The 23,229-nt window shown below is 45.1% G+C and overlaps 2 protein-coding genes across 3 annotated transcripts in view; one reads left to right on the forward strand and one right to left on the reverse strand.

Annotated features, from left to right (window-relative positions):
- COLEC12 (collectin subfamily member 12) overlaps window positions 1-23,229 on the forward strand; it is a 195,002-nt gene that overhangs the window by 106,659 nt on the left and 65,114 nt on the right. The window contains exon 1 of one of the 2 annotated variants that reach the window (XM_060118789.1): window positions 4,111-4,295. The exons of the other annotated variant lie outside the window; for it this stretch is intronic. The gene's annotated coding sequence lies outside the window, so the exon portion shown is untranslated. Of the gene's footprint in view, window positions 1-4,110; window positions 4,296-23,229 lie in introns of those variants that run through there. 2 annotated transcript variants of the gene reach the window in all.
- On the reverse strand, window positions 531-1,897 carry LOC132502790 (V-type proton ATPase subunit C 1-like). The gene is given in 1 exon segment (XM_060118948.1): window positions 531-1,897. A coding segment is annotated over 1 exon segment (1,149 nt). The 5' UTR covers window positions 1,863-1,897; the 3' UTR covers window positions 531-713.

Below are 23,229 nucleotides of genomic sequence, written 5' to 3' on the forward strand. Positions count from 1 at the left end.
AACAGTGGCAATCTAATTTTTTTTTTTTTTTGCAGAGTTCTACTACACTTTATTCAAAAATTGGCCGTACCTCCTAATTGAGAGACCTGAAAGTCTAGTGTCCAAATATAAGTACCCATCACGTGTTCAAAAATAATCTTCAAACTTGAACTGTAATCTTTGGAAGTTACACACACCACAATCCACCTTTGCACAGGTAATTTTATTCTCTCCTGTGGGTGTCAAGTGCTCACAGATTGTAATTTGAAACATTCAGAAAGCACATACCTGAATATTGTCACATTTCTTTACATCATGATTCAATAACTATTAAACAATTATGTCTACTAAATACAGTGAACAAAATGGTATAACTGTTTACACCATTCCCTTGTACACAAGGCTTCTGTCACAACAGCAACAAATGGAATTAATGCATACCACAATATCGATGAAGACCTTCTTTTTAAATAAACTATTCTGTTTATAAATAAACTCTGATTTTTTTTAAGTACACATTTACAGACCTGATCAATAAAAAGAAACAAGACATATAGTTTCCTTTTAAAAACAAAATGTTGACAAATGGACCACTACAAGAGAACGTGAATAGGAAAGGGGGTGAGAAGCAAGCAAGGGGTAAGAGAGAGTTAAAAGTACAGCCATACTACAACCTATGTCTGTTAGCAAACACCGACACCGACATGAGGGCAGGGCTATCTGGGGGGCTCATTTTACTTGAATTCCAGCAAGTTGCAATCGATCTTGTAGTACACATAGGGGTAATGTTCCTGTTGACTCAGGTTTAAGCCTGGAATATCCATAGGAGCATCAATAATAGCTGCTGCACTGCTATCTAGATGTTTATACAATTCATATAATACTTCTCTTAGTTTCTTCATTGTTTTCTTATTGGGCTGAAGGAGCATTGCTTGGAAGTTCACTGGCAAGCCATACCTCAAAACAGACTCAACAAAAACCCTCAACACTTTTACATGAATCCACGCAATAAACGCCTCACTGAAATTCACTTTCAGCCACCGTACAAGTGGTCCAAATTGCTTTTTCTTGTCGGTAGAAAGCCTGTTCATTTCTTCTTTGTCTGCTTTCATCTCCTCTTCATTATACTGGAAGTCACGAATGATGAATTTGTTTTCCCTGGCTTTGTGCCTGAAGTCATCAACTGCCTTCCTAAACAAGGTGACATTACACAGGTAACTGTCTTGGTCCTCTGAGAGAACATTGCTAGACCTTGGAACTACCATTTCAGCTAATGTTTCATACTGCTTAATCCAGTCATTGTGGTTTAACTTGGGAACCACGACCAGTAATGTGACGAGATACTCTGAGTCAAGAACAAAGTCATCCTTCTTCACAATTTCTGCTAGACTTCTAGTTAGCAAACTTCCTGCATTCTTTCATTCCAAATTCTGAAGATTCCCTTTCAGGTTGTTATATGCGGATGCTCGAGATTTCAGGTCATTGTCAATCTGAGTCACTCCCTTGGTAACTATTTCAGAAATATTTTTCAGGGACTGCTTGATTGGATATTTAGCCATGTCCCATTGAAACCTTGTTATATAAGTAACCAAGTCGACTCCATTGGCCAACAGATTCTCCTGAACTTTATCTTTACTATCCTCCAATACGTCAGCCATATACTGAGCCACTTTCTTAACCACCCCTTCTACAAATGCATCCAGTTTAGCCAGTTCATCTGACAAACCAACCAAGACGTCCAGTGTGCCAACCTTTAAGTCAGGAATGTTGAACTTTGAAGTAACTGCAAGATTGTTGTTCTTCGTAGTTGCCGCATGCCATTTCTCCCATGTTTGCTGACAGGTTTTCTCCCCAGGAGCTGATATAAGCCAGACCTCAGTCATGTTGGTTACCAGATATTTCTTCCAAAATCAAGAGAGACTCCTTCTCTCTAGATGTGATTGTGGTGAAGTACTGTGCAGGTAATCGGCAATCAGAAGACGATGGAAGTTATGCTAGACTTAAACACATCACTTGATGTCCATTTCTAGGTCCAAGGGTCTAGATAGGTCCCTAACTATACAATGATGGCATTTTCGTCTACTTTCTCTCAAGGGCCCAGGGAAGTGTCAAACGAGGAAGTGGCACCAGTAACAGGTACAGAGGTGTACAGGCTGGCAGACGTTAACGGCTCGGCGATCCACCCCTACCCGACCTAAGCTCCGGCCTCACGACCTCCTCGACCCCAGAGCCCACGAAGCCGGCAATCTAATTTGATTTAATAAGCAGTTGGCCAAAAAACCTCCAAAAATTTTTAAATGTCACTGGGAATCTGGATGGAAACTTACATGTGTAATTGTTATGATAAATCTCAAAATCTATTTTGTGCCTTGAACTGTTAAATAATGGTAATAGCCTGTGTAGATAATGTATATGTTAACAAATAAAGAATAAAAAAAAATAAGGATTTGGAGGATATATGTTCAAAATGCTTAGAACCCACTGCTCTAGGAAATGGCATCTTCTGAGGTTGATGGTCAAAGGTTGGTGGCAGGGCTTCCCTGGTGGCGCAGTGGTTGGGAGTCTGCCTGCCGATGCAGAGGACACGGGTTCGTGCCCTGGTCTGGGAAGATCCCACGTGCCGCGGAGCGGCTAGGCCCGTGAGCCATGGCTGCTGAGCCTGCACGTCCGGAGCCTGTGCTCCGCATTGGGAGAGGCCACAACAGTGAGAGGCCCGCGTACCGCAAAAAAATAAAAAAAAAAAAAGGTTGGTGGCATGTTCAAAGGTAGAGGTGGCCTCAGAGGACAGGCCTGCCTGCAAAGTCTGAGGGAAGATACAGGCCACTGGTGAGAAGTAAAGAGCAGGGAGGACATTCTGCGCAAACCAGGAGGACAGGAAATCTCCCATCTTTCCAGAGATACGCAGAACTAAGGAAGGACCCAAGGAAAGTGGACGCCACCTCACCAAAGGAACCAGTTCCATCTAGGAGGTGCTTCTAGAGCAAAATGAATACTACAGGGCCACCTGGCCAGATGGAAGCCCATCGGGTCTAGATAACTCATGCCAGCCTCTCCATGCAGAGGTCCAGCATTCCGAGAACACAGACAGGGGTACATGGTAGACTTTTATTCGAGCCTTTGGCCCCTCGCATTTTAACAGCCTGGTGTGGCCTTTTCCAGTTAAGGTGAACAAACTTTAGAGTGTCCATCACTTTTCAAGATTTCTGGAAAGGAAAGGCTGATGAGCTCCTGCCAGTGCTGCAACATTCATTGGTGCAGGTTTTGCTTTGCAGAAAGGCTCCCAGAAGGGCTGAGCTGCCTGGAAGGGTCACCTTTTTATAACTTACACAAAGGCACCTCTGTGGACCCGCTATGGCCATGACCTTGCTGTGACTTGTGGCTGACTAGAGCCCAAATCAGAAGGAAAAACAAGAAAAGATCCAGCAGACAGAAGGCTAAGTCTGATGAATTTTCACTTTTCAACCCGGAGTGTGGCTTGGTATAGGCCATGGTTAAGTAGGTTCATGCTGCACTCCCTTTCAGTGTTGTTAGAGAGGCTGCTTGAAATCAGATTAGGTGGTGGAGAGAAACCCAGGTGAAAAGCGTGCTGCAATCACCAAGCTCCATCCCAGAGACTGCAGACATTCGGAAAAAAGAAAGAGTACTTTGATTTTGCTTTTTGACCAAGGGTTTTTTTGGAGGGGTTGCACGCATGCCGTTTGCTTCCAGAAACTAACAAGCCACATGTTCCCCATTAGTTACATGTGGCCACTCTTTCCCAAACACTTTCTCTTTGGGCTCCTCACCAAAGAAGGAGAAGCATTCTTTGTGACTGGGGCTGGGAAGTGACAAGAGAGCTCCGTGGAGGCTGACACGGGTGTCATCCGTTTGCGAAGCTGGTAGCAAAGTCATCAAACCCAGCCGGGACTGGCTCCTTGGCTGTGTGCTCAGGGTTGCATAGGACCTGTAAATTGCATGGTAATGGCCGGCGCCTCAGCAGGAATAGACATGTGCTTTGAGTTTTCCCAATGAGTCAGACGCACGCCGCGAGATAAATGCTGATTGCAAGCAGATGTGACGTGCGCTTTTTAAGAGGGACGGGCAGAGGGGGATCGTGTATTGGCATCTTCCACACTCTTTGAGATGACGGACTGACACTTAATGGAGTCTGGTCCCTTAACAAGAAACATTGAGTGGTGGGTGATTCCCCCCCCCAACCCCCGACACCCTTCTTTCTTCCGTAAGAGGAATCTACATTTTAAGCCTTAAATGTAAACGTGTTCTGGCTCCAATTTGTCGGCTGACTCTAATCGCCTCGGAACTTACATAAACTCTAGGTGAGTAATTTCCCCAAGTACGGTGCCCCCCTTGGAATGTGTGTGCTGTGAACTCAGATTAAACTTTTAACCTCACATTTTTCTGGGAAGGATTATTATCCGTGTTTTTACTGTTTGAAAAAAAGGCAATCAGAAACTCAAAAATGTCTAGTGCTCTTTCTGTGCTTGAGTTGGTACACCTCTCACGAGCCTGCCCTTTGTGTTGTGTGTGCCGAGAGATCGTGGACACCCTTGGCCCCTAAAATTGGGGATGAGACAGCCTGTTGTGGCAGAATTGAGACTGTAGGGCACAGACACTCGCCTTCTTTGTAACACTCCCAACTTAACTGTGAACTGTTTGTAGGGCCCTGTGCCCTCCCACCTCAACTGCAGAAATACCGAGTATCTTTCTGCTGATGCACGCCATGTCCTGTTGCCAAGTGACCTACATAACACGTTCGTCAGCAGAGCAGGAGGTCTGAGTCTTAGGTTTCTGCTGCATTCTTCCACACTTGGCTTTCAATCACCTCATCTCCTTCCAGCAACTGGGTCAGTGCTAGGCCCTCCCAGTGTTTGTCGAACCAGTCCCAGACGCCAAGCTTGAAGATACAGCATCTCTTTACAACCTTAGTCCCTGTACTCATTAGTCACTTGCTGGGTCCATCAACTAAGTCTGTTAGCCCTTTAATACCAGAGTTTTTTGGACTGAGTTGGCATCAATGTGGAAACAAATGGACTGGCTTATTCTCCCAGGAGCTTCTGGTTATTTGTACTTGCTTTTTGTTGGATGCCTACAGAGAGGCAGCTGGTATGGTGTCCTGGGAGGAACAGTGGGCTGGGGGTCCAGTTTTGGTTCTGCCGCCTTGGTCTGTGTGGCCTTGGTTGAGTCATTGTATCTGACAGGGCTTCAGCTTGTGCATTTGTAAAATGGAGGCATTGGATTCAGTGGGCTTCCTGTTGAAACAGTAATAATCCCATCAGTTTTATTGTCAGATTTCGAAGGAAAGCAAACACGAAAGCAAGAGGCAAAAATGGGAAACCTTCAAGGTAGAAAGTAATGGCTTATCGAATTGAACATTGCTGTGCAAGGCCCTTTTAATATGTCGCGATGCAGCATTCTGCTGAGAACACTGTGATGCTCTTTTCATGTTCTATTTCATCATCCTAAGAATATTCTGGATTCTTGAGCAAACGAGAAACACACTATTCTGGCACTGGAAGAACAAAGGGAGGCTGGAGAAGCATCGTTTCCACCCCAGTGTTTGGAAAATTGATTGAGTAATTGGTTTCTGGTGTTAACTTTCCTTTGCGCTCATATGCATAGATATTTGCCCCCAGGATACCAGGCTGCCTCCCATCCCCCTTCCTGGGCCCCTCTCCTCTGGCCTATAGAATCACAAACCAGAATCAGCTGCACTTTTTTCTGTTTCTGGCTTCCCATGATTGCTGTTTTGGTGTTAGCCTCACCAATGGCAAACAGCTGAAACTGACCAAGTAGCAGATGCCATAGGTAGTAGTGGGGCGGGGCGGCGGGAGCATCCAAGTATTGCTGTCTCTAGAAGAGAGTTGGAGGATTGGGGTCTGCTCTGAGGACCGGTACCCCACACTCTGGAAGACGGCATCACCTGCACTTGTGCTTCTAGCAGCCACCACCAGGTTGCGAATGTTGAAATGCATTTTGTTATCAACCTTGGTAACAAGCATCAGAAGGGTCCCACGTGCTGGTGCTGGAACAGGAGCGCTCATTTACTCGTTAATTTTACAAATGTTTGTGGAGGACCTGTTGTACACCTGGAACTTTGTATCTGGAGATACAAAGACAAGTGCAAATGGCTTTGCCTTCCAGGGGTTTATGATCTAGCAAAGGACAGAGGGGTGTACCTGGTCTACTGTATAATGAATGTGATAAGCTGATGGTGTGAATGAAAAGCTGTACAGGAACAGAGACGGGGACTCTTGCATTCTGCCAGGCTTTTGCTTGACTGAGAGACAGGAAGAGGGTATTCCAGGCAGGGGAACCTACATAGGCAGGTGTAGAACAACACGAAAGAGCACAGCACCGTGAAGGCATGACGTGGCTCAGTGTGACTGGAGCACAGATTCAAGGTAAAAAGTGGCCAAAGACAAGGCTGGAAAGGCAGATTGGGATCTAGAAGAGGCTTATGCAGGGCCAATGAGTTCCATACACATTTGTTCTCAAAAAGATTCAGGGGGGTTTACCCCAACACACACTACATAGAAAAGAAATTAAAGTGTAGGGAATATAAGGGATGAAAAATAATATAAGACCATGAACAGTTCATATAGAGTTTATGTACTGTTAGTTGTTAGGGGTTGGACAAAAATTGACTCTGAGCTTCCTAGATACCAAAGCAAAAAGGGAACTGTGAACTTTGCTATACCCATATGAAAAAACACCAGTTGCTCAAAAGAAACAGGCTTTTGCTGGAATTAAGAGCCAAGGGAAATTTCTCCATTGATTCTCATCGAAGGCTCAATGTGGGGACACAGTGGAAATATCTTCCCTGCACTAGCAATTTTTATAGGACTGTTTCTTGTAATGTCCCTCAATGCAAGCCAGTGGCATGCTGCCAAAGTGTAATTCAGTAAAACCAGCTGAACACAGGGCCAGAACGATTCAGCCTAAGCCTGCAGCTTTTCCATGGTTTGGCTTGGTGTGTGGATACAATTTAGGGTATCTAGAGAAATAGAAGTTCTTCATATCTTTTAGGCAATCATCCATGAACATTATTTCTTACAATGGGGCTCTTAAAAAGTATTGGACAGCAGGCAGTGAACTTGAGCTTCCATTCATCGGCAGAGACCTCAAGAACAAAAGAATTTGAACTTTGGGTTATGTAACAAAGAAAAACAATATTTTTCCAAAGATGTTTAATCATGGAAGGAAAGTAATTGGTTATCCCGGACTAATAGTGCAATCCCATGGCTCGGCTCCAACTGACCTGGAATTAAGGCCGGATTGCTAAGTAGAGTTCCCTGACCTGCCGGCATGTGTATTGCTGTGAATCTAGGTTGAAGGTGGTAGCATAAAAAGTCCTCACATTACAGAAGTAAAGCTGTGGGTTGAGCATCTTTTGAGATTTGGTTCTTTTCCTTAGCGGCTAAAGTCATTGTGTGAAGTGCAAACCTAGGTTCAGGAGGCTGATGTGTGTGTGTTATGTGTGTTGCTTCCGTCTCAGAAGGCCTGTGGCATTCACCACATAGCATCTAAGGTAAAAGTGTAAATTTTGCCACACATAAATCAATCCCAAATATTTATACAACATGGTACAACTCGTAAAATGTATTCCCATTGTTCCCATCCAGTATCTAAGTTGAATTGCATAAAAACCTTGAGCAGGCCTGGTATGATTATCCCATCAGACAGATGTGAAAACAGAGGCTTGATCAAGTTGGCATGGATGTGAGGTGGGAGAACCAGGATTGTAACCCAGGTCTTTTGATTTTAGTATAGTTATTGTTCTACCTTCCCAGGCCCAACTGACTTACCCAAAGGACCAGTGAACTGTAGGTTATGTTGACCGTGCTCAGCAGCCACCAGGCTAGAGTAGCGCCTGTTGGGAAAAATTCCAAACACTGTAGGGTTGGAAGGCTCACTGCAGTTAACTCAGAAAAAATTTCAACTCCTTAGGCAGGAATGCTAAAGGGAGGCATCTGTTCATGGGAGGATGAGCACTCTCTAGTTCCTGGACCCCACGCATGGCCCCAGGTATACACTGGCCAGAGACAATCCAAGGATTTGTTCTTTCACCCTTCTATTTACCAAACATACATACATGTTGCCATACGTGAGTGTGTGGACGTGTATATTCTCGGTATAATGCAAGAGCAGCTTCAAACACTGGAGAAACTTTAAATAATCGTACCTATTGGTATCCAGTGATCAAATCTTCTCAAAGCTAACTTATTGTAAATATGAGGATGAACTTGAACTCTGTATGTTGTAATAATTGCTTTTCAGAGTACTCTACTTAAGTGGAAGCATTGCCACCTCTTTTCTACTTATTCATTGAACATCTAAAGAGCTAACTCGTATCTAGTTACTTTGGTGTGCATATACTTTGGTGTTACTTTTGTGGATATTGACTGTTTTCACTTGATTCTCCCTGAAAATACAAAGAGGGGGTGAAATTCAGACATCAATACCACTGCTGATACAATGCACTAAATTGTAAGCTAGGGTCCCAAAAGACAGCACTCTCTTCCAGATCAGCAAAGTTACTTATAACTAGAGAGCCACAAGCACTCAAAAGGATGATTTCAATACGGCACCAAACATCCCCAGTTTATAGCCAGGGAGGAGATTCCAGATCTCAGAATGGTGGGTGGACCTGGTAACTCAACACATGTTACATATTCACTAAAAAACCGAGACACTTTTGATGCAGTTACTTGCCAAAGGTTCCCAAAAGCAACCCATCCCCAAATTGATCAGGATGAAATGTTCCAGAATGTTCTTCCCTGTTCTCTGTTAGGGCACACACATTACCACTTACCTCTTTCCAGTTGGCACCTGCACACACTCCCAAAATGAGAGGATACATCATCTCCTGAGTCTCTTTCAGTTCAAAACTTGGGAGTTTACTGGTTCTACAAGAGGAAAGCAGCTACACACCAAAGAGCCTGCTTCTCTCCAGCCTCCCAAATTGTTAGAGTTTATGTTAATTCAGTGGAAACAAAACCCTTTGACAGCCAAACTTGAGACTGGTTTGGGAAATCCATTGTTTAGAAATGGCTTTGCAATACAACTGGAAATTCAGGTTAAAAAAGAAAGAAGAACAAAAGAAAAAAAGAGTGGAACCAGTTCCCTGTCAACACAGCTCCCTGCACGGTTGGTTACTTCCTGACAAACACCAGTTTGCTGCTGTGGGGACAATGTCTGTCCCACCAGTGTAGCAGCAAGGGGTGTCCAGGTGCCTTCTGTGACCTGGTGCTAAACAGTGACAAAAGCATTAGGAAAGCAGAGCCTTCTTCACTCTCAGGGATTATAGCACATGTGTCAAAGGAGTCCTTGCCTCTGTTATCGTTTTCATCTTTGAGCACAGAAAAGAGTCATTTGCTGAATGATCCTTAGTGCCAGGAAATAGATAATGGGACATCTCCAAAAACCTCTGGGTCCCAGAAAGTAGTTTCTGCTTCAAAAAATTCCAAATCAAGTTTCTCATCTTGCTTCTTGTTCAAAAATAGCTCATAGGGGGAAAGGTGTAGGCCATCTCTGCTTCCATAACAAACCACGGTTTGGGTAACAGGACTCGCTTCCCTTCCCAGATTTTGGGAGCATCTGAGGCCTGCTCTTGGAGAATGCAGATGTGATTGGGAGCAGTGTCGCCCCCTGCTGGGCAAAGCACTTCCGGGTGCTGGAAACTGCCACAGGTTGAGGCGGCACCTGTGAAACAAGAGTGTGGCAGTGTGTTCGCGCTGTGTTTTGTCTTCTTTTGTTTTTATTTGTGCTTTTAGTGTTAAAGAAAAAAATTCTATTGGGAGCTTATCTTTGATCTTTCACTTAGAACAAAAGCCACTCATCAGAAAGCTATAGATGAGGTTTCTGGATACCATGGCGGAAAATGAATTCCCATTTGTGGCCTGATCTGTGAGTGGGATTCTGACCACGAATGAGATTTCCACATCCACTGGCCAGGCTCGGGGATTAGCAATTTTTCAGAAGTACCATGCCAAGTTTCCAGCTCCATTCTTCAGGCTTGAGTCTGTGGGTGGCACTGAGTGAGCTTGATTCTCTCCGGGAGTAGGGTGAGGGAAGGGGAGGATTATTCTGAATTAGTGGAGGAGGACCAGGGATGACTTTATTTGTGACTTGTGGTTGGATTTAAGAAACTCAAAGGGCGCTTTAGGATCTACAGCGCTCTCATTTTAAAAATTGTCTGTATAGTTTTCTGTAGCATGGTTCTGTGTGTGTACGGGTGGGGTGTGTGTGAAATAGATATATGTATCTTGCTTTTCAAACATTCTTTCCCAATTCTCCCTAAAATAAGTTCCTTTCCAAAGTTATATTGGCTGAAAGTGTATCAGTATAAATTCAATGATAACAATAAGCTCATCTTTTCAATTGTTAATACTCTTAGGAGAGTTGTGGTGAGTTGGTCTGTCTTCACACTAAATTGTGAATAATGTAATCATGTTGCTTTCCTTCTAACGCCTGGCTTACACGCTGTCCGGGAGAGGGAGTGTATGTTGTCAGATGAAGAGGTACTTGGAGCGAGGAATTTCCAGTAGCTGGCAGGCACATGAGCCTATGAGGATGCAGAAAGGGTGCTCAGAAGAAAGAAGGGCAATGCAGAGATACAGGCAGGAGGCCTCCAAAGATAAACTTCTACTCATGTTGAAAATGTGAACAAAGCTGACCCTGGTTTGGGGAGGGAAGGTGTGTGCTCTCCCAAGGGTTCTTCGACCAAAAAGAAAGGGAGATAAAGGTAGGTGAGAATCTTATAAGCACAGTCAGTTATGGCAACTGCTGATGTGTCAGCTCCTGTTCAAATTTCCCTGGGAAACAGGTTTCGTGGCAAAAGCTAGTTTTCATGTCACGTTAATTAGTTGCCAGGAATACCTTCAGTTGTTTCCCCTGCACATCCCTGTTTGGTCCATGTCTCTGACATACCGGCTCTCTCGGACATGAGTGGCCACAGGTAGTTAATGAAATGACTTCAGTGTATTTAAACGGACGTTTACAAACTTCGCTGGATGTGTGGTTGACATCTGGGGAAACCCACACACATACAAAAACTTCGAGTGACTCTCTTTGTAAAGAGGCCGGTGGGTGATTGCGTGCTCCCACTTGGAAGCCACGTGTGCATGCACAGTAATGGTGGCGCCATGCTAATTAAGACTAATGGCCGAAAGAGCCATTGCCGATGATCCAATTAGGCGGATGGAGTTAGAGATTACACAGATAACTCTAAGACATCAATCTAGTTCAATTTTACAAGGCCTCTATTTAAAATGAGGTGGTATTTGACTATAATAAAATCGTATAATAAGTCGTTTACTAGGTCTTGCCATTGTGGAAGCTGAGGGCTACTAATAGCCTTAAAAGTTACCATTTAAGCTGGATTTTTTTGCTTCAAGGACTAATTATGTTGATGGCTTATTACCAAGTTCTTTTTGTTCCTTATGCCTCCTGCTGTCCAGTTGAGACTGTTTTACAGTTCATTAGCCCCTTGACTAGAAGGTAGAATGGAAGAAGGTAAAATTCACATCCTTCTGCCTAGCAGCAGATCTGGTAAACTATTTTGTGGAGAAGATACTGAAACTATTGACTAAAACAGACCTTTGTGTTCCCGTGGATTAAATTTTCCTTTGATTTCCCTGGATTCCTGATGTTGGAGAGAGCTAATAATGAGCCGAAGTGATTATTTCTTGGTAGGGTAAAAAGTAAAGTCAGCAGGCTTCTGCTTTATATGACATTAATTTTGTCACCTGTAAGGAAAAACACTGATAAACCCAACAAAATAGTGAAGCTTTTAAAAATTACACATGGTTTGTACAGTGGTTGTACTCATCAAAATGAGCTTTGCTTAACTCTGTAAATGTTGTCAACAAGGAGTCTGAAATTTCCTAGAGCACATTATGTTTAATAATGTCACACTCCAGTGTGACATGGAAAAACATCACCAAGAGATTGCTCTATGGCATAGAAGCCTTCACACATTTAAGTAGGGAGAGACAAATCACAATGTTTTACTGGTGGAAATTTCCTCATGAGGCTTAGATTATGAGCAGAAGTTTCTCTGCCTCTTTCCATTAAGCATGGATTTGGGGGAGAAAGAGGGGGTGAGAGGATGGAAAAGAGCCAGGAAGGGTGCTGGAGCCTCAGTTCACTTTTTGCTTTTTCAAAGGCACCCCTTCTCGTCACTGCTACACGATCGATTCCTCAGTGTGCTCTTCAGTTTCATGTCCTGATACAAGAGAACACCAGCTTAAAGCAGGATATACTTTATCCCCCTTGGAAAAAGAAATAACAAATCATTAAGGCCACAGCTCACAGGGGCCCAAGTTTATTGGCAATAAAAGGCAGCTGTGCTGACAACACTACAAATTAATCTGCCAAAAGCAAGCATGTCACTGTTAGAAAACAGGGCTGGAGGCATCCAGAGATCTATATAAAGCGTAGACACCAGTCTTAAACAACAGGGGCAGCAATGTGGCACCCACCCTGCAGCAGATGAAGTAAGTTCTGCATTCTTTGTCCAAGAAAACTCCTTACTATGTAGAAAAACCCCCAGCCTGAGTCAGGTATACACCTTGCCTCTTCCCGAGGTACTGGGTCCCTCAAAGGTGCTGGTAGGAACAGAAAAAAAAGTGCGGGAGTTAAATTTTTTGAGCACTTTGGGCATTTTCAGTTGTTATTTCACTCAGTCTTCACAATTACACTGCTGAGGAAGTATAAGCATCTTAGTGTCCACAGGTGAGGAAACCGAGGCACAGAGTTTCCCAATTCAGGTCTCCCTGGTTCCCATATCCATTCTTCTCCCATGACAACGTGTATTTACAGATGAAGCATCAAGAAATGCTTGTTCTAGGGCTTCCCTGGTGGCGCAGTGGTTGAGAGTCCGCCTGCCGATGCAGGGAACACGGGTTCCTGCCCCGGTCTGGGAGGATCCCACATGCCGTGGAGTGGCTGGGCCCGCGAGCCATGGCCGTTGAGCCTGCGCGTCCGGAGCCTGTGCTCCGCAATGGGAGAGGCCACAACAGTGAGAGGCCCACATACCGCAAAAAAAAAAAAAAAAAAAAAAGAAAGAAATGCTTGTTCTAGACCTGGCTGCCATGAGTTCATGGTGTGACTTTGGGTAAGTCTCATAACTTCCCTGAGCCTCAGGTTTGTATCTGAAAAATAAGAGGTTATTGTTCCAAAACTATACATGCTCTTACCGTACGATCCAGCAATCACACTCCTTGGTATTTACCCAAAGGAATTGAAAACCTGCATCTGTGTCCACACAAAAGCCTGTACACAGATGTTTATATCAGCTTTATTCATAATTGCCAAAACTTGGAAGCAACCAAGTTGCCCTTCAGTAGGTGAATGGATAAATAAACTGTGGTACCAGCAGATGATGGAATATTATTCACCACTAAAAAGAAATGAGCTATTAAGTCATGAAAAGACATGGAAGAAGCTTAAATGCACATTAAGTGAAAGGAGCCAATGAGAAAAGACTACATACTTCATGATTCCAACCATATGACATTCTGGAAAAGGCAAAACTATGGAGACAGTAAAAAGATCAGACGTTGCCAGGGGATATGGGGGAGGGAGGGACGAACAGGCAGAGCAGAGGGTTTTCAGGGCAGTGAAATGACTGTGTGTGACGCCATTATGATGGCTACGGGCCATTATACATTTGTCCAAACCCACAGAATATACAACCCCAAGAATGAACTCTAATGTGAACTATGGACTTTGGGTGATGACGTGTCAATGCAGGTTTGTCAGTTGTAAGAAATGTACCATCTGGTGGGGGCCATTGATAATGGGGGAAGCTGTGCATGTGGAGGGGTGGGCAGGAAGTACGTGGAAAATCTCCGTATCTTCCCTTCAATTTTACTGTGAACTTAAAACTACCCTAAAACATAAAGTCTTAATTTTAAACAAATTTAAATGAAAGGATAGAAACTCAAAGGTTTCTTACTGAAGTGCTTCTCCAACTTTAATGAGCATGGGAATCACCTGAGGATCTTGTTAAAATGCAGATTCTGACTCAGTAGGTCTGGGAGAGGCTTGAGGTTCTGCATCTAACAAGCTTCAGGTGATGCTGATGCTGGTGTAGGAACGGAGGTCATACAGCATCATCACCCTGGGATTCCAAGATGGCAGCCACCACGTCGTCCACTCACCGCTGCAGGCTTGCATTTGGTAGGTGCCTTGCATACTTGGTTTTCAATAATGTTAGAGACGTTGGATCTGCTTAGTAGAGTAAGGGACTCAAAGTAAGGGAAGTTTTTAACTTTAGCTGCTCAGTGATTCTGCAGTTCCCTGAAGGCTCCATCGTTCAAGGGCCAAACCAGAGCCTGGCCTTCTCCTCCACCCCCACCCCACCCCACCCCATGGCAGAGTCCCTGATAATCCTTTCTCCACAGTGGGCTTATTCACCCTACCTCTATCTATCCACAGCTCACTCTGATTGACCTGTTCCAGAATGAGACCAACCTTAAAGGACACCTGGTAAATACCATTAAGAAGCACCTTACTCTTCCAAAGATTTTATTTATTTTTGCAGTTTAAATCACATCCTCCCCATGTACACTGTGACATGTAAAGTTTCTTCCTCCACTCCGACACCCCTCTTTGTTCTGGTAAACAGTACAGCACTTTATTAGCCGTCTATGATGGCTCCATGCATTTTTTCCTTGTGCAGTGGTAGTTACTGCTCTTAGGAATGGTTGCAGAGGCCAGAGGCCAGATTTTCATAATCTCTATGGGGAAACATATTCATAAACTCAAGACAAAAATATGGCATGAATTCAAAATTTCTTTTCTTTCTGTCGTTTTTTAAATCCCATTTTAAACCACTTGTTTAGAGTTGGATCTAATTAGAGTACTTTAGAAATAAGGGCTTACTGTGTTGAACCTATAAAGAAGCGGCTACTATTTTTTTAACCTGATCTTTTCTTATAATGCCCAAAAGGACAACACTATGTATTTTGTACCACTGTCAAGGGACAAAGACAGCTCCAAATATTTGACCTAGATAAACAGATTACCATTCATTTCATCTGAAAATATAGGGATAATTAACTTGGACAACCATATAAACAGCAGGGGTCTCCTCCTGAGTGTCTGCCTTCTTAAATCAGCAGATAGCCTCCCAGAGCGCTGCCACAGCGGGGCCATTCAGCTGCTTCTTTTATTGCTCTATTTCCCATTGTTCTAATGAACTGTATGGTATTGTGGAAAGAACTTCTGGGCATTTCAGTCTTCCGGGGTTTATTCCTAAGTCCCAGTCCACTCATGTTTATCCATTTGGTAAGGTTTGTAATGGATTTGTTCTCTTGAGTTAAACAAAATCTTTTTTCTTCACTGTGCAAAGTTGTGATTTAGTCCATTATTAGTCATTGAGCCCTTGGAATCAAAGACATCTGGAATCACAGAGTTACAGCAGACCCGAAGGGTCACGTGGTCTAATCCCCTGTCCGATGCCTGATTTCCCTGTAGATTCCCTGCCCAATGGGCTTCACCATAGTCTGTGTTCGAAGCTGTTCAGCCACAGGTTATACGTTAGTCTTTGTAGAGTTTTCATACAAAAGTTCTTCCGAGATGGAGCTGAAATCCATTTCTCTGTAGTTCCCATCCTTTGATATCAATGCAGAGAAAACAGAACAGAATGATTTCCTCTTACACCTGACAGGGCCTCAGGGATTTTAAGTACCAGTTATACTCCCGAGTCGCCTGTCTCTCTTTCCTTTGCCAGTTATCCTTATGTCAGAGATCAGACTCTTCACCATCCTGGTCACTCTTTGAACAGGCTCCTACCTCACCAACCTTCCTCAGGTTCGTGGCTCAGAACTGGTACCGTCCTCCAGGTTGGAATGGGACTGGCCTTCTGGAACAGTTGTTCTCAACCTTGGCTGCGTGTTGGAATCACCTGGACGGTGCCTGCGCCCCACATTTGGAGATGCTGATTTCATTGACCTGGGGTGTGGTCTGAGCACCAAGATTTGTATAAACTTCTGGGGAAATAGCAAATGTAGCTGAGGTTGAGAACGAGTATTCTAAAGTCTTTACCAGTCAGAGGCATTGCTGGCCGCCCAGGCTGAGTGTGGAGAAGGAATGGGAGAGGGTGTTAGGGTCGAGGAGGGGCTACAGCCTATTGGTGAATTGGTAGGTCTCTCCGTAAGCTGGAACTCATACTTGTTTCTTGGGTTTTAGATTCTCAGCTTGAAGTTTTTTACATTGATACAAAACCAATATAATCATAACTTAAGTTTCACAGCTGAGCTAGCTGAGCTCATGTTTTTGTGTTTCATGTCTTATTTATCGTGTTTCTGGCACATATTTTATTTCGCTCTCTGGGATGCTCTGATGAGACATTTGGGGGGTTGGGATGTGGGGAGATATTCATCTCCCTCCTGAGAGATCACTCCCCTCCATCACACTACATTATGATGCTTGAGCTGCACCAGATCACTAACTCAAGGTGAATTTGCTATGCACTTTAACTCCTAGGTCTTTTTATTTCTAAACCATTACCCCCCATCTTTTTTTGGCAAATGCTTTTTGTTTTTAAATTTAAAAATTCACCTTTAATACTGATAAAGACTAGGTGGGAGGATATGGCTTAAGTGTGCCACAGCAGTGAGCTTCCCAATCCTGGACTCCAGAATTAGCTACACTTTCCTGTGAAGTTACAGGAAGTGCTGGAAAACCACAGACTTCCCATGTGGGGACTGCCATGTAAAACCTGCAGCATGAAGGCACAGACCAGAAAGTGTGTTCTCTGCAGATACCTCCAAAGAGGAATTGCATTTTAAAAGGAGAGAAGAAGAAACTACAATACATTGACTTAATATGTGCCACATTCACTGTATTCATTGGCAATGCATGGTCTCCTTTAACCTATACAATAATCCTGTGATGTGCATGTAATTATGCCCATTTTACAGATGAGGAAAATGGGGGCTCAGAGAGACTTAAGCACTAATCAGTGGGGTATCAGGATGAAAGTGAGAGTCATGCCCTTTCCACCACACCATCTTGCTAGGGTAAGGAATGCCCTACATCCTACTGCATTTCATCGTGTTGGGTTCGCTCCAGAGTTCCAGTCTTTCAGTCATTCTGAATCCTCTTTCTTTGTGTTGTGCACTTGCTAGGTTCGGAAAACCTACTCCACTGTGATGAGATGCAGGACTCTTAGAAGACACTCATCCTGTCTTTGAGCAATTTGCTCTGTAAAGTAGTAAGTCAGACAATGTGCTTGTGAAACTAATTGATCCTATATTCTTGACCCTGTGCATGAAAGGTAGAAAGAAAAAGGGATTTTTTCCCCCTGAGTGTGTCTGAATGATTTACATAGGTAGTCCCCAACTTGGAACAGGAAAGGTGATTTGCAAGGCAGATGTTTGATCATTTAAAGATATATTTTGCTCTAGAAATAATATTTTCTCTTCTGGCCATCTGCATTGCCTTTTTTAAACCATGGTATACCATATATGGTGATGAAAATACTATTCCACCTCCATCATGAGTATACTGCTGATTATTATATTCCTATCTCCCGCATGGTGGCAAGTAGCTTTTTTCAGATCCCTAGACGATCACAGACCTGGTATGCTTGTTAAATATGCCTAGTAATGAGTTCTTGACATTCATAAATCCAGCAATTATTTTCCTGATGAGAGGTGAAGTGTTTTAATAGAATGCAGAACCAAATTTCAGAACTGCAGAACATTTGAGATTTAGATACCCCTTTTTCCTCCTGTCAGTTTCACGCCAGGCTTATTGACAATTAAGGTTTTGGAGCAGAATTATGTCTCAGTACGATGGACTATTTAAAAAATTCCTTCATACGTAAATACCTACTTCTGTGCTTTTCCATGTGTGCTTTGGAATGCAAGAGGTCTCTTCCTGCACTTACCTGCCTTTCTCTGAGGCTGGTTCCACTGGCTTTGACATTTATTAAAATCTCAAGTGCTTATCTCAGCAACTTTGACGTTGGATGGCTCTTTGGGAAAGGGCTAATTAAAAATGGAATTAGGGCTTCCCTGGTGGCGCAGTGGTTGAGAGTCCGCCTGCCGATGCAGAGGACACGGGTTCGTGCCCCAGTTCAGGAAGATCCCACATGCCACGGAGCGGCTGGGCCCGTGAGCCATGGCCGCTGAGGCTGCACGTCCGGAGCTTGTGCTCCGCAACGGGAGAGGCCACAACAGTGAGAGGCCCGCGTACCGCAAAAACAAACAAACAAACAAAAAAATGGAATTAAAATTGACGGAAATAGGGGACTTCCCTGGAGGTCCAGTGGTTAAGACTCCGAGCTTCCCATGCAGGGGCTATGGGTTCCACCTCTGGTTGGGGAACTAAGATCCCACATGCTGCGCAGTGTAGCCAAAAAAAAAAAAAAATTGATATAATAAATGGCTCTTTACATAGGATGACCTGATAAGGGCCATTTTCCCAGGAAGCTGGAAGGGGACCAGGTGTGAGACTCTGCACAAGACCCTGCACCTCCCTCTCTCTGCTCTCCTCTCTCAGACAATGTAGACTCTGCCTGAGTTGAAGCTAAGGCCTGTGCATATGAGGTCTCCAAGCACTTGAAGCCATTCATTTCCAAGTTTTAGACTTGATTTCTGATAGACCACTTATGCCATTCCATCAGTCCGTCCCAACTCTGGGGCCCTGGTCAGAAACTTCATGGCAGGGTCCTAACTAAAACCCACAACCCTGGAGATGCAGGTGATGATGTCTGTGTGGGTGTTATGTGTATGTGTAACTAAATGTGTATACATTTAGAATCCAAATGAATGCTACACGAACAGTTGGCATACATTTGGGGCACTTCATGTGGGCTAGACACTGGTGACAAAAGAATGAAAAGATACAGTTCTTATCTGTATTACAATGAAATATCGTTCTCGTAATGGGGTGGCTCTCAAGTGCAGTGGAGTCCAGGAGAGGGAACCCGGGAAGTCAGGCTTCACGGAGGAGCTAGAGTTTTGAGATGGGTTACAGAGGGAGAGTAAAATCTCCGTAGGCAAGCAAGCAGGGAAAGGTGTTCCAGGCAGAGGGAAGCGCATGTACCAGGGAAGTGTGAGACAGTGTGACGTGCTCTGGAAAACACAAATACTCTGAAGTCTGAGCCGAGAATGCAGGAAGAAGACAAAGGGGAAGAGGTGGGTGGGGGCCCACCTTGGAAGCCTTGGGTGCCATGCCATGGCGTTTGTTTTATACACTAGGCAGTGGGAAGCTCCTGAAAATTTTCACGCTGGGGAAAAGATACGGCCAGACGTGTGGGCCTCAAAGCTGAGGCACATACGCTAAAAATAATCCCAAATCAGAGGGAAGTAGGATTTTTTCTTCATCATTGGAAAAATAAATCAATAAAGCTCTTACCTCAGCTTTGGGGAGAAATCTTCGCTTTTCCTCCGGAAATACAGCTTCATCTTCTCCTTTGTGGTTTCTGTGCTGGTGCTTTCTTAATCTGGCCTTGCAAGCGAAGCTGCCAGATGGCTCCCGTCCGGTGAGCTGTCCCGGGCACGCTCGCACGTCCGGGTTGATGGATGACCTTCTCCCTTGTCTGTATGACCTTTGCATCACTGCCTTCCCCACTGTGCGGCTCTGTGCTCGCTCAGTCGGACCATCCTGCATGGAGATTCGTGAGCTCCCATGAGAGCAGACCACTCCTCTTAAATCACTTGTCAGAGGCCCTGAGAGGCTGCTGCGTAGTGGGACATAAGGAACAGTTTGAGTATTTTGAACTTTGACCTGAATGAGCTGTGATCACTCTGAAGTGGGGTCTTTCTCTTCTGCTGTTTGTTCTTTTCTTCTTTCTTTTTCCCTCCGGTTTTCCCCCTCTGTTTCCTTCGCTTTTCTAAAATGTGTAGGTTGCATGGACCCAGTCAGGAGTCAGTGAGCCCTTCTGCTTGTTACAACTTTTTCTGACGAAAATCTAGTGTTGCGATAAAAGGGTTGAGCGATCCATCCAGCCCTTGTCTCCCAAACAAAGGGAGTTGTTGGAAACCATCCTACACTTTCCCAATGTCCCATTCAACCCTCAGCCAAGGGCAGGCAGGCTGCTTTCTGACAGTTTGGATGTAAGGTTCACAAGGGCACGGGTGGGAAGAAAGAACCGGGAGGAAGAAGCACAACTGCTATAAAAATGGAAGCACAACTGCTATAAAAAAAAAGCAGGGGAGAGCGTGCACGGGGCCGGGGGAGAAAGGTGAGAATGGAGAGGGTAACAATCTGGGAGTGAAAAGGAAAAGGGGAAATCAGTTGGGAAGAAGTGCACGGTGTCAGGAGGGTGCAGAAAAGGCAAGACAAATGTGGTTCTCTTGGCACATCCTCTGGCCCTAAGAATGACCCCGTGGAGAGCAGTACAGACTGCCACATGGAGGGAGCCGGTCATGTCCGACTTTGATACTAGTTGCCAGGACCTCAGCGCAAGCTCCTGGAGGGTGGGCACCAGGTGTCCGCATTCTCTCTCCCTCACCGGCCACACCCTGCAGGACCCGATGTTGGTCAACCCGCGGAAGGGCCTGCAGCAATCGCACCTGAGTGTTTGTTTCACAAAACATTGCACTTGGGGTTTTTACCCAGTTTCACAGGAACAGAAGGATATCCTCCGAGCCCTGGCACCTGCCCTTACGGCTGCTTTCCTTAAACAGAGGAGCAACTTAAAATGGCCATCCGCCTGTCTGCTTTCATAACAGCTTTTATTTTTAATTCACAACTGGGGCGGATAGTCCATCTTCGGATGTCCCATCAGCTCTGTGTGGCCAGGCTACCGCGGAGCAGGGCGCCCTCCAGGAAAAGCACCAGGCAGTGTAAGCTCTGAGTCAACAGTGGAAAGTGTGTTGGCTGCGCTGGGATATTCCACCCACGGGTCATTGCTGTGGTATTTTGTAAACGTCTCTGTCCGGATTCAGGCAGGGCAGATACTTAGCTGGGAGCGCCATGGGGTATCCCTGCTCATTGATTAGTGCTCGTGCCAGGGCATTTATCAAATATTTGGAATATCACCTGGATGTGGAGTTCAGGCTGAAGATGTGCACTTCTCCTATCGGTTGAGCTGGTATTTGGGCTGTGGGATGTTTTAACACTGAATTAAACTACAGCCCTCTCAGTGGGGAAGGAGTACAGGCCCCACCCACTCACCCACCTTCCCCACCCTGACTCCTCGCCAGGCTGGAGCCCAGGAATGAGGGCTTAGATGTGCCAGCTGGTGGTGCCCCTTTGAATCCACGCCCCTTGTGCTGCTCACCGGCTTCCCTCTCTTTCTTCGGAAGGCAAGTGCTCCAAGTTCAGGCTCTGAATAGACAGGATTAAAGGCTTTTGAAATCAAAACTAGGTCTTCAGAGCTGCCAGCAATGGCCAAGGATTCCCTCCCCTCGAGCATGGGTCCCAAACCCAGCCCAGCCCACAGTTCCCAAATGCTGTGGGAAGCTCATTTCCTTTGTGCTGCAAGGCCTGTGCTGTCCGTGGGTCTCAGACTCAAATGCGGCAGGGCATGCGTTGCTGGAGGGAGGTGGCTTCCGTGCAGCTGGAGACCCTGCAGGATACAGGGTGTGTGCCCATTACCTGGGATCCCCAGCACGCACTGTTGGTCCAGCCAGGGCGTCCGAACATGCGGGACGTCTGGTTCTAATTCACATGGGTTCTTTATGAGTTTGGGTCACTGGCCCAAATGATGGGCATCAGACCCCTTGGACTGACCTGTGCCGTGTGCTGGTTGCTCTCCTGCCATCTGGAAGCCATCAGTGTTGAGACGGTTTCAGCCGCTTGCTGTGCACTTGTGTTGCAGGAGGCGCAGCCCAGCATGGCCCTGGTCCCTAGGAGTCAGGAGCCCTTTGCTTCCTTTCGGATTTCCAGTGTCAACCCCAGCGAAGCCCTGTGCTGCAGGCTGCCATCAGGTCCCCTTCTCTCCCTTCCCTTTCCTCTTATTTTGGACCTCGAGAGCAGTGACACTTGCAGGGGGACCCTGGCATCTCTCCCCATTCCTTTTCTTGCCAACTTTGCAGTTTTGAAAGGAAGGGGGTGCAGATAAGTCACTTTTTTAAAAGTCCCCAGGAAAGGAGTTGTACTTCACATTGTGTGCATTTTGTAAAAGGAATGTCTCAGAGGAATCGGGACTCAATCCTGTCCCCATTTAAAGTCATGATAATAACTGCATCCTAATAATAGCTGCCAGTGGTACTTGATAATGTGCTAGGGGCTGCAGTTGCCTTACTTTCATCCTCGCAATAGCCCTGTGCGGACGGGGACACTGAGTCTCAGAGTTAAGCAGCTAGTCAAGGCAAGATTGGATTCTACCCAAGGTCTTTGCAGTTCCAAACCCCACACCCTCTTGTGCTACAAGCTCGTGCCCTGTTTAGGCCCAGGTAGGCTGGAAGCCCCGGGGTGACAGAGGAGGAACATCTGCAGGTCACACGAGATCGTCCAGTCATGGGTTTTTCTAAGGAAGCAAAATGATCTTTTGAAAGGAAACTCATGCAGTCTGTCAGCTTCTTGCCAACTGCACTACAGGACAACCTGCCCAAAACAGCCAAACCTTGTTTTGGGTATGAAAGCAGCTGTTATAATAAACTCCTATGCTCCACCTCTTTTTCCTGTTATGGTGGAATGACTGTTTAAAGTAAATGTCTCCAACACGCGGATTTTCTGGGGTCATGAAAACATTTTTTAATTGGCAGGTTCTGCTACATTTTTTGGTGAGGTTAGGAAGTAAACAGAATGCCACATGCCATTTCAGATCCATGCAGTAGAAATGTCTCTGGATTCTGGAAACTTGATTCCCTACCACCCACCCTCTTGGGCTAGAGCCTTCTCGGGCTTGGCCCTCGCTCCAGAATGAATGGATTTCTGCCTCTCTTCTATCCCAGCACTCCCAAAGCAGATCGAGGGAAATGAGTGCACAGAGCATAGAGTCAGGTTTGAATCCTGGTTCTGCCAACCACTAGCATGCAAAGTTATTCTGAGCCTCAGCCTCTTATATCTGTAAAATGGCTATTACAATACCAACTACTCATTAGGTGTGTCATGGAGTTTAAAACAAAAATCAAAATAATAGCAAACAGTTACATAATTCTTATTATATGCCCTGTGCTTTTCAGGTGTTTTCAGGTGTTTTATCTGTCTTAACTCATTTAATCTTCTCAATAACCCTGTGCAGTAGGCACTATGCTAGCCATATTCTAGCCATAGAGTAGTGAGTGCAACTCACAAAATCTCCCTCTGCATGAAACTTACATTCTTGTTGGGGGAGGCCAA

This window comes from Mesoplodon densirostris, chromosome 15 (assembly GCF_025265405.1).
Source record: "Mesoplodon densirostris isolate mMesDen1 chromosome 15, mMesDen1 primary haplotype, whole genome shotgun sequence".
Lineage (NCBI taxonomy): Eukaryota > Metazoa > Chordata > Mammalia > Artiodactyla > Ziphiidae > Mesoplodon > Mesoplodon densirostris.